General features: G+C 32.8%; 1 protein-coding gene across 2 annotated transcripts in view; it reads left to right on the top strand.

Annotated features, from left to right (window-relative positions):
- The window catches only part of EPHA7 (EPH receptor A7), a 181,230-nt gene that overhangs the window by 55,105 nt on the left and 107,201 nt on the right, over positions 1–18,924 (top strand). For both annotated transcript variants that reach the window (XM_030809475.1, XM_030809476.1), the window contains exons 4-5: positions 5,865–6,020; positions 7,236–7,571. In XM_030809475.1, the coding sequence (XP_030665335.1) occupies positions 5,865–6,020; positions 7,236–7,571 (492 nt within the window). The remainder of the gene's footprint in view (positions 1–5,864; positions 6,021–7,235; positions 7,572–18,924) is intronic.

The raw sequence follows: 18,924 nt of genomic DNA, 5'->3' as shown, positions 1-18,924 counted from the left end.
GATTACAGGCATGAGCCACCGTGCCCGGCCCTGTTGGATTTTGTAATGAGAGCTTTATTAAGATATAATTCACATATCATACAGTTCCCCCATTAAGGTGTACAATATATGGATTTTTGTTATAGTCACAGAGTTGTACAACTATCACTGCAAATCATTTTTAGAACATTGTAATTACCCCAAATATAAGCCTCATATCTATTCAACAGTCAAATGCCATTTTTGCTTACTACCCCATCCCCTGAAAACTGCTAATCTATTTTCTACATCTATAGATTTGCCTATTTAGGATATTTTATATAAATTGAATCATACAATATGTAGTCTTTTATGATTGGATTCTCTTATGTAGCATGTTTTAAAGATTCATCCATGTTATATTATGTGTCTGTATTTAACTCCTTTTAATTGGTGGATTATATTCCATTGTTTTAATTCATTCAGTAATTGATGGACATTAGGTTGTTTCCACGTTTTGGCTATTACAAATAATTCCACTATGAACATCAATGTACAGGTTTTTGTGTGCATATATGTTTTCATTTATCTTGAGTATATACCTAGGAGTAGAATATACTATATGGGTCATCTAGTAACAATGTTTATTCTTTTGAGGAACTGGTAGTCTTTTTGAAAGTGGCTGCACCATTTTACATTCCCACAAGCAGTGTAGGAGAGTTCTAATTCCTCCATATTTTCACCAAAACTTGTTATCTTTTTTGGTTATAGCCATCCTAGTAGATGTGTGGTTTTGATTTGCATTCTCCTAATGGCTAATGATGTTGAACATCTTTTTAAGTGCTCAGTAGCCTTTGGCACATCATTTTTTATGTGTTTATTACTCATTTGTAAAGCTTTCATGGAGAAACATCAATTCAGATTCCTTGCCTATTTTTGATTGGCTTATTGATGGATTTTAGTTTTTGCATTTTTAAAAATTCTTGATAATATCTAATTTTATCTCCTCAGTGTTATAGAGGAGATATTTTATTATCATGTATGCTTTAGAGACTTTGATAGTCCAAGAAAATACCTGGAACCTCCAGGATGTTGAACACCTATACAATTTTTTTAAAATATAGAAATGTCTAGGCCCTAATAATGATTTAATTATTTGGATGGAGTCAAGACATTAGTGTACTATCAAAGCCTTCCTAATGTGCAGCCATGGAGGGTAGCCAAGCAAGATATGGATCATCAGTGCCTTAATGTTCAGGATGGTGTGAAGTGTGTCTGAGATAAAAGTTGGTGCTTAAGAGTTGCAAAAAATCAGTCCATTAGGGATCAGGAAATCTTTTTTTGGCTGTAAAAGAACTCTAGAAGTAGGTGGATTTTCTAGCAACAAGATTGTTGGAAGGGGAATCCTTAAAAATATAATCAGGTAAGATTTTTCCCAAGCATGCACTTATAGGTCATAAACCTAAAAAACTGGACCAAGTATGGGTATCTGTGCCCTCATTCAGGAAGAAGATACATTCCATTTCTACCTAATTGCTTAAGCTAAAGAGGCATGGGAATGTATCTTTTGGGTGACCTTTAGGATTGTTCATTTACAATTGTTATACAAGTACCTTGATTGGTCCACTGACTGCATAATGCAAGTATAGTTTCAGTGGCCTGGCATCCCATTGCTTAAACAAAACATCCATTGAAGACAACTATGGAATATGTGATTGTTAGGAGAATTTAATGGAGAATCAGCATAGAAGGTTTTGGTATCAACTCTCTTGTATATTTAAATATATTTGATCTCAGAATTTTGGTGCTTTTTTATTCTTAAATAATTTATAAATGGGAACCCTGATTGCCTTTCATGTTCTTTGTTAAAAATTTTAAATTAAAAATATTGTTTAAATCAATTTTGTGGGATAATATATTACTTAAATAGTTGAGATTAAATATAATAAACTACATTTATTTCATAACAGTAAAAATATAGCAGATCTTATGATTTAATGTGTTGTAATATAACTTAGTAGATATATTGCAGTAAATAATATTATTACTCTGGTATATAGAAGTTTCATGTATTTCCTAGATTTCCTTTTCCTTTGGTGGTTTTGCATTTAAAGAACAGACTAAGCAAAAACCTGCTTAACGTATGAAATCTGATAAGATTACAGGTTTTAATTCTAGGATGATGAGCTTATTTTATTCATTAAGGCCGTAAGGACTAAAAGAACAGTCAAAAGAATCAATCCTAGGCCTTCATGGTATCATGGAAAAATACTGTTATTAAAATAATAGGTGAAATATTATTTTTACAAAAGTAATTAAATATTTAAAACAATTTTTATATGTATCCCGAATTTTTATCAATATAGTGAATGTTCAGTTAGAAAAGCAAAAACATCAAAAGACACAAAGTTACAATGCTATATTTCTTAATGTCACTAACTTTATCCACAGAGCACGTACCATATCAAAGGGCACATGCTATATCAATTAAAGTTTGCTTTGAGTTCATGTGCTTTTGAACAGATTGAGAAATAAAGCAGAGGAAAAATTTGTAAAACTGCTGTTGCACAATTCCTAGAATGTTATTGTATACTTCATAATTATGTATGAAGGGAATTTATCTCTAAGGTTTCAGAAGGCATTTACCTCTGAAGACTTTTTACTAGTAGTTTCCAGAAAACCAGCTGCATTTAGAGAGAGGAGAAATTGCCTGGATTTCCACGTAGCTTTTCTGGGAGTAGTTGGTGAGCTCGTGTAACTTTCCTGTATGTGTGTATCTCGCAGATATGCCACTTACCCTGCTTTATCTCATAGAGTATTTAACTCCAGGTATTTCGTGTAGATATCCTATCACAATTTCTAATGTTAAGAGCATCTGTTACTGCTTTCCCAAGCTTTTCCCACCCAGTAGATCACTGTTATCATAAGAGGTACTGCTTTTGTTTTTGCATGTTCTTGGCTTTACTCTCAACACCATTGCTCCAGCGCTTTTGTACTTACTTTTAATAACTCTAAATTGGTAGTTTCCTTTGAGATCAAATGAAAACTGGCTTGCTTCAACTTATTATTTTCAATATTAACTGAACTGAGACAGAATATTACTTCAAAGAAAAAATGTTAAGACTTTTATGATCACATTTTTCCGGTATTGCCTTTATCTATTTAATGATAGTCATACATATATTCCATAATTGTTCAGGTATCATCAGTGTCAAAATTCATAGTGAAATTGCGAATATCTGTTTAATATCTCTTCTTAAGGTATGTTGGGATATTATTTCATAGCTTTCTAAGTTAAAGTAATAGCTTTCAATTAGTAAAAATGTATAATAAAAATAATAAGGATCCATTGAAGATTAAGTTTTAGGGTAGCTAAAGCCCTTGAGTCCCATTACGTTAAGTGTTAAACTTTGGCTCTTTTAACAGTAAATGATGATGGTAGAATAGCATAAGGCTGAGTGTCAGTAGTCCTGTGTTTTAAATCCAGTTTTATCCTAGACAAACAGAATTATTTGAAGAATGCAGGTTACTTTTGCTTTAAATCTGTTTTCCCATCTGTTAAAAGGGTAACAAAATTCAATGTAATTTGAAAGTTAAATGATACGAGTTTGAAATTTCTCTGCATTAATATCATATAGATTCTTGAAATCATGTAAGTTGAGCAAGGAATGCACCTCATTTATGGGAAAAGGGGAATCAGCCTTTATTTAGAGGCTTTTATTTGCAACAGGAGAATGAGAATTCTGAGGAATTCCACTAGTAGACATCATTTTGGAAATGTTAAATCATGTTGCCATTGTCCCCCCATAACCTCCTTGCCCTGTAAAACAGTAAACATACACAAGATGTCATCAAAAACTTGTCAGCACACACCTCTTCTTTGTCTGTATGTCTGCTTTGGTTGTTTGTTTTACTTCTCCAGGCCTTAATGTCTCAGACAGCGAGTTGTGAGTAAAGCATTGCCTTCTCTGTTTTATGGAATGTTGTCTCTGATCTTTGAATTACAAATAATGCATAAAGCAAGATACAGTGAATATTTTAAAAAAGAAGAATTTCCATCCCGAGAAATCTAAGCTAAACCCTTTATTCTTTCTGTTAACCATATTTTTTAATGTGACAAGATCATATATTTAGAAACCTTTTAAGATTTTATATTTTGTTATAATGTTTAGTAATCAATATTGTTCTCTCTGTGCCTTATATTTGCAATAATTGCTATTGAAAACAAGTGAAGATGCATTATGCTTCTTTGCCTAATGTTTTTGTAACTGCTTTCCTCTTGTATTAATTGAGAAGCCAACTAAAGACAACATAGCCAACTGGCTTCTAAGGGAAATAGTGGGTCATAAATTTACAGTGAGATGTTTGTAGCCCTGTATAAATCTATCTATCTCTATCTATCTATCTATCTATCTATCTATCTATCTATCTATCTATCTATCTAATCTATCTATCTGTCTATCTATCATCTATCTATTGATTGATGGATCTATATTCACAACATAACATACCTTTAAATTGAGTCTTTAAAGTATATAAAATACCTAACTTGTTAATGTAAATCTACTTTCTTGATGCCCCCTAAATTATTTTGAGCTCCCAAATATATCAAAATTGTGCATTAAAATTCAGCATTTGAACAGAAGTTAAGGGATGACTCAACTGTTTTCTGGAAACTATGACATCTCAGTACGTTAGGTTTGTTCCTGCTTTCCATGCCCCGCAGAGTGAAAAATGTAGTTAATTTTTTGCATAATACCCAAGTAGAGAGTATTAAATGAACTTTCAGCCAATAAATTAAATGATAAATTTTTATTTATGTTAAATTTTCACTAACTTTTCTTCACAGATATGATTTTCTTTTAGCTAAATATGAAGGTTACTAAAATTTAAGTAGATATTTATTTAATAAATATGAAGAATAGATTGAATTTCTTCAATATATAATATATTAATAAAAATTATTGAAATAATGAAAAAATAACTTGCTAAATTTTCATTGAAGATAAATATAAATATATGAAATGTCCAGTGATATTAAATGGTACACTGTTACTGGATTTAATTACAGAATCTAAATGAATAAGAGCAACTTCATTAGGAGGTGGCAGAAATGCTGTCTGTCCATCTCTGTTTATTGCTGAGAACAGTTGCTGTGTTAGTGTGATTGCACCCTAACCCTCTCTCGGCAGAGGACAAACAGGGCCATAATCTACTTGCTGTTGATGGCTTTCCCCTTGTTTCTGGTGGTGCAGCCATCTCCTATTCATAGGATTTCGTTATTTTTAGTAATGAAGAAGTTCACTTAGTGGAAATCAGCCTGCCTTATAACTTAAATTGGTTGAAATTCTATCTTGGAGTTTCCTGAAAATTTGGGGAAATATATTTCTATCATTTTCAGGTGAAAAATTTTACATAGTTACTATTTCTAGTCTGGTAATTAAAGTTACATTAATATTTTTCAACATGAACCAAATCAACATGTCAAAAATTAGTTTAAAGCTATATTATATTAAGAAAACATAACTTGAAGTGTTCTAATGCAGACCAACAAACAAGTTAATTATGTTGAAATCAAAGTTAAATTTGAATTATATATCGGAATTAAATGTTCTAAGGTTTTGGCTAAATAAATTATGCCTGTATTCAGTTTTCTGCTCCAGACTTTGGCCTGGTGCCAACTGCAGGTGCAAGTTTGCTGTATCATTTTGTTGTATTATTTTGTTTTAAGATGAACTATCATAACATTTGGCTAGTGAAATACCCTAAAATGGATATTTTTATCATAAAGAGCTTGTTTTACATACATCAAATTTAATATTTGATTCCTTGCTAAATAATACAATTTTTCTTTAAAGATCGATTTGCTCTCATGTCTCAATTTTTGCTTTCTTTTGCATACCCAGCCTGTGGCCGTGGGTTCTACAAGTCTTCCTCTCAAGATCTTCAGTGCTCTCGTTGTCCACCTCACAGTTTTTCTGATAAAGAAGGCTCCTCCAGATGCGAATGTGAAGATGGGTATTACAGGGCTCCATCTGACCCACCGTACGTTGCATGCACAAGTGAGTTGTACTATGAAAGTAAAGGACTTTCCAATCCCTTCCACTCATTTGTACTGTTGTGACATCAATGAAATAGATATGGAATTTGTGATACATTCTTAATTATACTTAAATATTAAAATTATTTTAAAAATTAAGATAAGAAAATTTTCTTTCATAAGCAGATAGGTTTAGTAATATAAATATATCTTACATCAACTTTGGTATTATTTCCATGTCTGCAAAATTAAGATGCATTTTAATAATATTTTTCACATGTATCTCGTAAGAATCATAAGTAAAATTAAAAGTTATTAGGGTCGGTCAGGCACGGTGGCTCATGCCTGTAATCCCAGCACTTTGGGAGGCCAAGGCGGGTGGATCATAATCACCTGAGGTCAGGAGTTCGAGACCAGCCTGGCCAACATGGTGAAACCCTGTCTCTACCAAAAATACAAAAATTAGCTGGGAGTGGTGGCACCCACCTGTAATCCCAGCTACTCAGAAGGCTGAAGCAGGAGAATCACTTGAACCTGGGAGGCAGAGGTTGTAGTGAGCTGAGATTATGCCACTATGCTGCAGCTTGGACAATAAGAATGAAACCTCATCTCAAAAAAAAAAAAAAACAAATAAAAAGTTATTAGAGTCTTGCATGGATATTAAATGTTATTAAAAAGTAATGGTTTCTGAATTAAACTTCCATTTCTAAATAGAGCAGATCTCACTAAATAGAGCAAATCTCACATCTTGGTTCTTCAATTAACGAATGTTTGAGAGATCCAAATCCAAAGCCAATCTCAGACATTGCTATAAATCATTCTTGAGTACATTAAAATGAATCAATGTATTCCCTGTTATGTGGTTAAAAGGAGAACTAGTTTTTAACTACTGCACAGCTGTTTTTTTTGGTGCATTAACTGTACTGTTTTAATTGCTTGGAAGAAAAATAGTTAAAGACTGGCAAAAGTACAAAGACAGTTGTTATCCTGTTTTCATTTTGACGTATTAAAAGGAAAATAAATAAGGCCTCTTGCCAAGTGAATTCAAGGAGGCTTTTATACAGCTTCTCTAGTAAAAGTAATGAAATGTTTATGTGAAAGAAAGCATTTCAACTCGTTTTCTCTTTGGTAATTGAGCCACTAGCTTAATGCCCCACACGGATCCTTTTGTTCTTCTTGTTTGTATGTTTTTTATTCTATTTTTCCTTATTTACTTATTTATTCTTGGTTTTCCAAGGGCCTCCATCTGCACCACAGAACCTCATTTTCAACATCAACCAAACCACAGTAAGTTTGGAATGGAGTCCTCCTGCAGACAATGGGGGAAGAAACGATGTGACCTACAGAATATTGTGTAAGCGGTGCAGTTGGGAGCAGGGCGAATGTGTTCCCTGTGGGAGTAACATTGGATACATGCCCCAGCAGACTGGATTAGAGGATAACTATGTCACTGTCATGGACCTGCTAGCCCACGCTAATTATACTTTTGAAGTTGAAGCTGTAAATGGAGTTTCTGACTTAAGCCGATCCCAGAGGCTCTTTGCTGCTGTCAGTATCACCACTGGTCAAGCAGGTATGTTTTGTGCTTATTGGAATAATGTGACTACCTAAATGAAGTGTCTTGCTTGAATATTTAGTTAGTTTCTCTACACAGAGCTTGATTCTTCCAGCTTGTTGATTATTTACAGCTTTAACTTTTCCTGTTGCATGTTACACCATTAGTGTACTCATTAACATCTTCAGAGATCTGGCAGGAGAAATAAAAGGAGATAAAATTGGCCGGGCATGGTGGCTCACACCTGTAATCCCAGCATTTTGGGAGGCCGAGGCGGGCAGATCACGAGGTCAGCAGTTCGAGACCAGCCTGGGCAACAAGAAACCCCATCTCTACTAAAAATATAAAAATTAGCCGGGCATGGTGGTGCATGCCTGTAGTCCCAGCTACTTGAGAGTCTGAGGCAGGAGAGTCACTTGAACCTGGGAGGCAGAAGTTGCAGTGAGCCGAGATCATGCCACTGCACTCCAGCCTGGGTGACAGACTAAGACTCTATCTCCGAACAAAAAAAAAAAAAAAAAAAAAAAAAAAAAAAAAAAAAAAAAAAAAGGAGATAAAATTGTAAACCCTTAAGACTGCTATAAAACAAATAAGCCCACTGAAAGATCTAGAGGAGGGGAGTGAAAATATTGGTCAAAATGAAGTAAAGGATATATTCACACTTTTACCTTTTTGTTTGGTATGCTCATGATCAGAAACTACATGATAATTGGAATAATGAAAGAGTTGGCTTCGTTGTCTCATATAATGTTACCCAATTTTTTACTACATAGACTATGATCTTTGTAATATATGACAAGTCTGCATTTTAATATGCATGAGGGAATTTTAAGTTCATCAGTAGATTTGTGATCATATTGATTTCCATTTTTATATTTGAATAAATGGCAGATTTCATGAGGATTTCAGAAGAAATGGCATAACCATGATAATTGTGAACTTGTAGCTTAGCCTAAAGGCAGTTTACACTTATTTTCTTACTGGCACTTGAAATGCCCTCCTTAAGTTATTCTTTGTTGTGGTTAGGTATATTTTAGAAAATACAAATTGGAGACTTTCCAAACCTTCAGAAAAATCTTACTGCTGAAGGAAATCTCAGAAATTAGGGGCTTTCTCAGTCTTTTGAAAAATTCTTATTGCTGAAGATAGATGCTATGTAGTAAATGCAACAAAGTGCTACATTATCAACAATATTAAAATCCGGCCTTTACTAGAGTAGTGTGTTGTGTGAACAACGTAATAAGCTAATAACAAGCTCCTCTTGGTCTTTGGCTGGCTGTCTAAAAGCAACCAGTATATCCCAAATTCCTGGGCACAGACTAATCTATTCTTCACTTCCTTGCCAATTTTAACCAACTGTTACCTATTTAAATTATATCTACATAATGAAAACTATGTATATGATCTCAGGCTTACCATTTTTTAATAGATTAGTGGGTTTTTATTCTAAAAGTTTCATTCTGATGCTTATTTCAAAGGCTGTTTCAATCAGATCTCCTATTTATAAGAGCAGATACCGGGAGGTAAAACATAGAAATGTAAATCTTTAATAATTAGACAAAAAATAACTGATTTAGCTAATTACCTGGACTTACCTATTTTACTTTGGACTTACCTCTTTTATTAGCAATATTTATACTATTTATTTTAAAATGCTGTTGTCATAAGGTAGTTCCACTTGTGTTGTTTTATATATAAATTTTTCGTCATAACTGCAGTGAGTGGATATGAAACGTTTTAGGTTTATGATTTTGACATAAGAGCTATCTTTTGGAAGCATTAATAGAAACTTAGTTCTACTAAGTTAGAATGACATTCTTTTATTCATGCTAATATCAAGAAGTGACATTTTTATTTTTGAATATAACCAGGAGATGCTGAACTGATACCAGAAATAGTGTTTGCCAAATTGGCCACTTTGGGGATGTCTTTTCGTGTTCCTAAAATGTCTATTGTTTGATTTCTCAAGTTAATACTATACAGACTAAATATATTATCAAATTTCTGTAAATTTCTGGAATTAAATATTTCACAGATGTTATGTAAAATGGCTTTGGATGTTAATTCCCTTCTGGTTAAGAACAAACTAGGTTTGTGGAGGGTTTTTTTTTTTTTTTTGCTTTATTTGTGGAGGAGGTTGATTTAAATGTACAATAAATATATTGTGATGGTTGTACAACCCTGTAAATATACTAAAAATACTTAATCATATATTAAAATGAGTACATTTTATGGTATTTAAATTATACCTCAATGAAAAGAAAAAATGATAAAAAGAATACCTATACATTTATTAAATAACATAAGCATAAATAAAGGCTGAAAAACTAACTAGGTTTGCACTTTTATATTAAAATACTAATTCGTGATTGCTTAGTCTGACTACATCTCAAATGCTAAAACTCATGAATTTACAGTTAGCTTTTTCTAACAGAGGAAATTTGGAATGCGTTAGTGATTATTGTTCTTTTGCGTAAGTATACTCAGTTCCCTCCATTACCATATTTTTCCTCTTCCTAAAGGGGGGTGATTTGAAACTTTGTCTGAGTTTAAAACTATCCAAGGAACCCTGTGAAACCCTTGAAATTATCATTCTCCATTAAACAAGTAGTTCCAACCTAGTTTATGCTGAAATCACTTCAACAATGAATTTAAGTCTGTATTTCTGGTTGGTTATCTTCCTCCTCAGCAATCCACTGATGCCTAGCATAAAAGGGTTTATTAAGAGAATTTCATGTTTCTGGGAAAGCTTAGAGAGTCAGGATAACAAATAGTCAGCCAGTGCTTGAAAGGTAGTGTGAGTACTTTGTAGTTCTTTTTCTGTTAAGTTTTGAGTTTGGAGCACAAGATCCTATACCAGTATTTGTGTGAGTAGAAGTGTATTGAACATCTTTTGCTCATGAGAAGAATAGGGCCATTGATATTAAGGGCCCTGAGTTCTAGTTTCTAGTCTACCACTATAAGGTATATAAATTTTGGGTCGATCACTAAAGCTCTTCATGAAAAAAAAAAGGGATAAAATAATATCTACCTTCCTGTATTATCATGTTAAGTGAGATGATATTAGAGGAAACTAAACTCATACGTTGCCATAAAAATGCTAATGCAGTGAATAGCAAAATGAATGCCAATTAGTCCTCTTTTTATGTAACTCTTTGGGAACCTGTCAAGGCAAAATGGACCAATTTCTTTATCTGCAGAAGCATGAGGGAAAATAATGTGTGTGCAGGATTGGCAGTTAATATATTATAACATTGGAAGAGGGAGAAATTAATTTTGTTTGGCCTGTAAAAAATATGACTTATCTAATTATCAATTATCTTATGATAGAAGTTCTTATGTAAACCTTAGCTTTAAGATAGATTTGTATTGAAAAGCATATTTTAATGTTCATATTTATATAATTTTAATATTTACTTATCATGAACATGCCATACACAAGCTGGCTGAACCATACATTTTTGTTCTTGTTATTTTGTTAGTAATTATACTGACCTATTAAGGCTGAAGTCACAAAGATCAAGTTATGTACAATGGAGATATTTTTAAAAATTTACAAGTGGGGGAAAACATGTATATTTAATTTATGACATTATGACCCTTATTCTTCCTTATATTTAAATGTTCTCTTTAAAAAATGCCTTTTTTAACCTTTTATGTTAAGTTCAGTGGTACATGTGCAAGTTTGTTACATAGTTTTAAACTTTTGTCATGGGAATTAGTTGCATAGATTATTTCATCACCCAGGTATTAAGCCTACTGCCCATTTGTTATTTTTGCTATTCCTCTCCCTCTGGCCACCCTCTACCCCACAGTAGGCCCCAGTGTGTGCTGTTCCTTTCTGTGTATCCCTGTGTTCTCATCATTTAGCTCCCACTTATAAGTGAGAACATGTGGTATTTGGTTTTCTTTTCCTGTGTTAGTTTGCTAAGGATAATGCCCACCCACTCCATCCATGTCACTGCAAAGGACACGATCTTGTTCTTTTTTGTGGCTGCATAGTATTCCATAGTTTTCCATTCTTAAGCATTATTTAAGTGCTGCTGTTTAATATTAGTTTGTCCAACTACACTAAGCACCTAGTGCATGTCAAGCACTATGGGGGATGCTAAGTATACGAAGGTAAAGAATGGTTCTCTTCTTAAATATCTAACAATAGAACACTTTATTGTAATATTGTAGAACAACATTGGGAACAAAATACAAAACTCTGAAGAAAGAATGATTCATTCAGAGAACAAATGAAAGCCCTTCCGTAAAAGATGTTAGTCAGTCTAGAGTTTCAGAATGGATGTGATTTTGCTAGATATAAAAGTAAGAGTATAAAAGTAAATCCTATTCTAGGCCCTGAAGAATACTACCCCTTTTCTGTAATCAGAACACGGTAATTGCCACTACCTTCCTTCCTGAGACTAAGTATGGTAGCACAGAAGTAGTATGCAGAAGTATGAAAGTTAATAAAAACAGATCACTCAAAAAATGCTGTTTCTTTCTTTAATATTTCGTTCACTCTGGGATTATTTAAGCAATTATAATATGTGATCTCTCCTCAAAGGGAAATAGATGACTTAGCAATTATCCTTCAAGTCAGGAACTGTGTCATGTTTATCTGTGTCACCACCATCAAATACAGTCTTTTCTGCATACTAGCTGTACAAAAAAATGTTGTGGAATTAAGGCCAATGGGAAAACTAGAAAAGTTAAATCATTATACAAGAGTGAAACCATTAAGGCATTAATAGAAAAGACATATTATTTGATATTAGATGACATAATTACATGATTTTAGACAAGTTACTTCACCTCTTTATACTGGAATTTTCTCCTCAAGTGGTACACTATTTGACTCTTCATATTGTAAAAATTGAGCAAATAGCTTAATTCCAGGTACATTTATTAGAATAAAAAGGTGTGTTACTGTACTGAAACAATTATAATAATAAGAGCAATAATTAAAATACTACTATTTATTGAACACTTACTATGTTCCTGGTACTTTTTTAAATGTAAAATGTGCATGAAAAGAGTGTCAAAGTTGAGTCACCTAACATTTTTGGCCTCATATTGTCCCCATAGGCAACTGAGAGATTTGGGACATAAGACCTCTCAGACCTCCACATATATTTATAACTAAATAAACAAAGTAGTAACTCAGTATACAGTATAAACATATCACTATGCTACACTGTTCACTGTACACTATTAATAGCTGAGTGATAGTGTACATATACTACAATTTTTAGTGAGAGTGATAACTATTTTAATGCTCTGGAAAGCATCGGGAAGGAATTAGGATGAAAACTGAAACCTCTTGAAAGAGGTTAGGGATAGTTTCTCAAGTTGGGCTCCCCAGGAAGCAAATACTTATATGGAGATTAGCGTGCATGAGTTTTATTAGGAAGAATGTTTGGGATCAACACCATCAGAGAGAAGAGAAGCAAGCAGGACCAAGCAGAGCAGGGCTGAGCTGTGATGGGATCTCATTGGAATCATCAGCCAGCTCCATGGGGAGTGCTCTACCTGTAATGAACCCTCACGTTGTCCCTAGGTGACAGTTTTATATGTCTATGTTGTCCAGGCATCGGTTGCAGTTTTTCCTAGGAATGAGCAAGGTGTTACTTTTCAGAAAGGAAATTCTAAATGAGGCAGGGAACTGAGGCCTGTTTTCTGGCAAATATCTCGGCAGCTGGGCAAATAATTTCTTCAGTCCTTTTCTAAGGAGAATGTGGGCAGCCCATTACAACATCCATTATAGAGGGTTAAATTATGCAAAAGAATAAGAGGGGCAGCATTCAGAGTGTGATTATGGAATAATAGTATGAACTGGATGAATAAAGATTTGTGGGAAAGATTGCTGGGGAATTTTTTTTTTTTTAGGAATAGAATCTTGTCTGATAGACAGCGGGGAAACCTGAGTGTTTTTGAACAGGAAAGTAACATGATTGACCCTGGTTTAACTTAAACTTTTGTGTATCTTCCACAGTACATTTCACGTATTACATATAGTCGTTTGTGTTAAAAAAAAAAAAATCCTGCCTAGTGTTACTGTGGAAAAAATGTACAAAAAATACAGTTTCTGAAAATATAAGAAAGCTTCAAAGAATCTGCCATTACGGTGTGGAGACATCTTAACTATCTTCAAAGGTCTCTTTAGAGTCTATCAAAAGGAATTATATTTTATCCCCATCATCAGTTTTGTTGTGTATGGATGAATGATCTATATGACAGTCACACAGATTATATTAAAATTTAAACTAAATTTGTGGAGTTGTTAAGACAAGAACTGATATTTTAAAAGTAAAATTTTGAGGGTTCGAATGACTTTACAAGGGTCACACAGTAAATTATATGGTGACGACCCAAATGATTGCAATCAAATACACTTCTTACCTCAAAATTAATAAGTGTTTATGCAACCTTATCATAGAGTGCTATCTTTAAAAATGTAGCTCCGTAATTCATTACATGAGAATTTGCAGATTGGTTTAATGGTCAGTGATAAGAGCTGTTAAGTGAATAGGAGACCTACTAAGAAGTGTTATTTCCTGAGAATATTAACAAATGTAATCTTTGTGGGATAGCATTGCTAAATATAGCATTTGCCTTTTCATTACTGTTTTATTATCTTTCTTCAAGAAACTTTAAAAATAGCCCTGCATATTTTAAACTGACTTTCCTGTGTTTTTCAATGCCCAGATCTAATTTCTCGGCCAAAATAAAGATTTGCGTCAGTATTCCCTTTACTTTGATTTGTAATGTTTATATAATGTACCAGATGAAATATAACCTGAGTCATGTGATATAACATTATACATAAGCAAAATTATCCCCAAAAAAGACAAAACCAACAATCATTTTCTTTGTCAGAAGTAGCTTCACTCACTTGAATTAATGTGACTCAACTGTGACTGTTTTCTCATAAATTAACGTAGATCATCTCTTTTCAATGATTTAATGGACACACATCAAGTTATATGTATTTTAATAAGTAAATTAATTCCATTTAAGTTTGTATATTTTTATACTTGTTAGGAATGTATAAGATTGATTTATATTTTAAAGGAACATTATATTGAGAAAATATATTTTCTTATTTTAGAACATTTATTGGTTATATAAAGTAATATTAAACACAGCATTCTCCACAGGGTGAAACAAGGCATAATTGTTTTATCACTAGGTTAAAAATATATAAATGCAAAAAACAGGAACCATTTTATAGAGATAGTGTTATTGTTATTAAAACATACATTCATATCTACACCTATGCCATCTGCAGCAGAGAATCAATCGAATAAATTTCCTTTAACAGTAAACTGTTCAAAATATGCATTTCTGTTAACATTTAGCCATTTTATAAACCTGAGGTATCCGAAAGTGCAGGATTTAGTCATTCTAATTCATGCTGCAGGGCATGACATTTTAGTAATTCATATGCTTTGCTTAAACAAGGAGTAACTTTAGACTGTTAGTGAAATTTATTTAAGTATTTTTGTGACACCATAAATATGAAAACATATATATAGATACATTTACATTTTTATTTAGTGGCTGTAAGTTATTAAAACATACAAAAGGATGATATTTTAGATAACTATTTTAATAAAATTTTAATTAGGTAATATACTACCATGTTGACATTAATACTAATAACCAGGATTTATGTAGTGCTTAGTATAAAACATGTTGATTCCTTTACATGTAAAGGCCCATATGTTTGCACAGTATCTTCACATTCCGAATTTATCATATAAGTTTAAGAGAAAATTCCGTTTCTGTGATATGGTCTTATACTAAGTGTATCATATATTTGTAACATTCTTCACATATTAGTTGTGAAAAGTTTATCTTTCCTCTTAGGCTTCATGTTATAAGAAAATGGCGATACCTTTGATCATACTTTCTAGCCCCATCAACATATTGGGCCCAGGGTAGATGGTTAGTAAATATTTGTTGGCTGAATACATAAATTCTTTGTATACTGTAATATGCAAAGAAAATTTCTTAGACTATCTAAGTTGTTACAGAAGACATTAATTTAATTCAAATGATATAATGTTATTTAAATTATGCAATGAGTACATAAGTTAATAATTTCAAGTATAGTCATTTTGCAATTTGGTCCTAAAACTGTAAATATATTTAAAATCTTAAACTGTTTATAGCCATAATGTGGTATTTAAGCAGGAATTTTAAACAAAAGCTTAGCCTTCTTATAAAATATTAGAGGTACAAATAAACCTTAACTTTGAAAACTTTTGTAATGCTTCATATTTTGAAAGCTTGTTCAAAATATAATTAACTTATATCTTTTATATAATATTGAATATGTAGAAGCACAGAGATCAGGATTGGAGATGCTTTCTTTAGTACCTAGGAACATAATATCAGCTTTTCATACATTATTTTAATATTTTTTATAGTTTGGTATATTTAGGTTTTAATATTTTTGTATTTTTTTTTGGTTTTGTGACAGCTTTAAGGCTACAGCACATCACTGTGCCATGACTCTTCTCAATTAAAACATACATAAGGAAATGCCTCTAAGTAACCTGTTTTCTCATCCCTACACCCTAATCTTGCCACCTCAACTTCGTGATCTCCAGTCCCAGTATCTTTCTGAGTTGTCAGATCTATCCTTTTCTGATATTGTTAATATTTGTAATGAAATAGGCTTATGTTGAGGTTATGGTGACAAGTTGATCTGCATACTGTTTAATGGACATGCTCTTAGTAGACTCTTGAAAAAATCCTAGTATAGGGTGTTTTAAGTTGCTTCTCATATTTCCAATTTAATGCTTCTTTATTCTTTCTTAAATTCTTTGATCTTTGAATTGCTATTTTGTAAATAATGATGTTTACATACTTGGGAAGCAAGAGTTCATTTTTGGCAATAACCCAGTTATTCTACTGCTGCGATGGAATTGTGTCCCCTCGAAATTCCTATGCTGAAGCCCTAACCCCCAATGTAACTGTATACTTTCCTCCACACACACTGAGAAAGGCCATGTGAGCAAATAGCAAGAAGATGGCCATCCACAATCCAGAAAGAGAGGCTTCAGCAGAAACTGAAATCTGTTGGACCTTGACTTGGGACTTCTAGCCCTCAGAACTGTGAGAAAACAAATTTCCGTTTAAGCCCCTCAGTCTGTGGTATTTTCTTATAGCAACAAATGCAGACTAATACTCATCCCTGAGATAATTTAATTCAATCCTGAAAAGTCTTTATTTTCCATATGCATGAGGACAGCTAAGGCATGTAAAATTTTATTTATGGGGCAAGAAATGACAGTGGTAGAAATTTTATGCATTTTTATTATTTTTCTCCTCCAAAAAACCCTTAACTTGTTTAGTGCAGTACCTTTGTAAGTAGCAGAAAATGACCAACAGTAATGTTTTATTTTCAATGTCCAAGACAGGTTTTTATTTTTTAACAGAGCCAGTTAATCATCTAATAAATTTTAGAAGGTGATACATTGATGGTAACAGAACATCCAATATAAAATTTATAATAAATTTTGTTCCTAAGTTTTGAAGCTTGGGTAAGTTTGTCAAATTCTTGGCAATTTTAACCTAATAATTTCTACATGATTAAGAAGTCAGTACCATTTCAGGATTTTCTTAGGAAAAAGTGTTTATAGCTGTATATTTTGGAGATACAAATTTGTAATTTGCTAAATTTAAGCATCCTCTTCAAAAAATATGACTTCCCATTAGGATCATTATCCTGGAATAGTCCATAATGATGGAATTATATAAAGTAATTCTTACTACATGTATTTCCCTTAATAGAAGGTCCTTTATTTTGCAACTGCGAGTTTATGTAGTAGACATTGTAAGTAAGCTGAATATTCATCTACTAAAATAATATTTGCAAATAAATAGCCACTTTAGAGTAAAGAAGTTTGTTCAAGTGATATATAGAAAATCTGTTTTAAGTAAAATGTGACCAACTGGACCACATGCTCTTTACTTTTAGGGGAAAAATACAAAAAGCAAGTTAACAGGAGGAACTTGAATAAAATATGCAAAGTTTTTCAGGGCATAACCTTAGGTAAATATATATTGAATTCAGTCTCTTTTTCTGGAGATACTAAACAATTATAAATCACAAAAAATAACGAATATGTTATATTGTAGTAATACCCTGCCAAGAACACAAACTAACACATTTGTAATAGGTTTCCAATATACATTGACTAAAGAAGTGTTTTTGGTTAATCCTTCCTTGACTGAAACCAGTTACCTGATTTGCTTGGTTCTATGGTACAAACAGGTTTTGTTCCATGAGTCATTAATTAGTTTTTATGTAGCTAGCTATCGTGCCCATTTCTCTAAGTGTTATTGAAGCGGTAGCATTGTGGAGACAGACACAGTTTCAGAAAAATTTCATTTAAGAGCAAGAAATCAATAAGCTGCATTTCAGAGAATGAAAAGCCAATGGATAGTAATTTCATACATTATTCATGTAAAGACAAAGACACATAATATGAATTGGTAATAATGATGACAGTAGTAAAAACATGGGCCCATAAATTTTAAGTACATATTTAGGTTTTCCCCCAGTCCCAATTCCTATGCACTGCCACTGTCAATCGTATACACCATTTTCAGCCCTGGATCAGCTAAGGGACATAGCCTTGAAAGCTATGAAATGTAGGTGAAAGATAGGAGATCATCTTTAAATTTGGACAAGCATTTAGTTGTTGTTCTGTTTTCACTACGTGTGTTCAGAGGGAGTAAATGTTGATTATTTATCCCTTGCTTCGTTGGTGATGAATTGAAGCAAATTTGATCCAGACAAGCAATCTGGTGGAATGATGCAGAGCCATCCAAAAAAACATCTGTACTAATCTACCAATGCAGTAAATTAGATCTACAAGGAAAAGGCATTGATGCACAAGAATCATTAACAGTTTTAACCAACTGATCCAAGTAATAGGGTAAAGGAGAGAACACTATCAAGATCTTGTTTTTTCAGATCTGTCAATTACAGCTGCTAAAGCATGATTGTTACTTGTTTGAATTTTAACTGTTTTTATGACTTTGGATCCCTTTGTACTAGTGTAAGCAATGAACAAGGATCAATTAAGAACCCTGGGAAAAAATTACCCAAATTCCATGCACTTAATTTACAAATAGGTCAATGACAAAGGGAGAGATAATTGCTGCAGCCTAACAAAATTAGTCAGGGACAAGGCAGAGCAGATGATGTATGTTCTGTGACAAAATACATGGCAGAGATGTACATACAGTCGTGTAGCTGCTTGCCTTGTTTAAGACACAAGGACTACAGAGGAAGATTTGTGAAAAACAATTAGCATAGCTTTAAAGCATGCAGTTCTTAATTATCCATAGCATGTTGACATCA

Source organism: Nomascus leucogenys, chromosome 3 (genome assembly GCF_006542625.1).
Source record: "Nomascus leucogenys isolate Asia chromosome 3, Asia_NLE_v1, whole genome shotgun sequence".
In the NCBI taxonomy this organism is placed as follows: domain Eukaryota; kingdom Metazoa; phylum Chordata; class Mammalia; order Primates; family Hylobatidae; genus Nomascus; species Nomascus leucogenys.
This window is presented reverse-complemented; position numbering and strand designations above follow the sequence as displayed.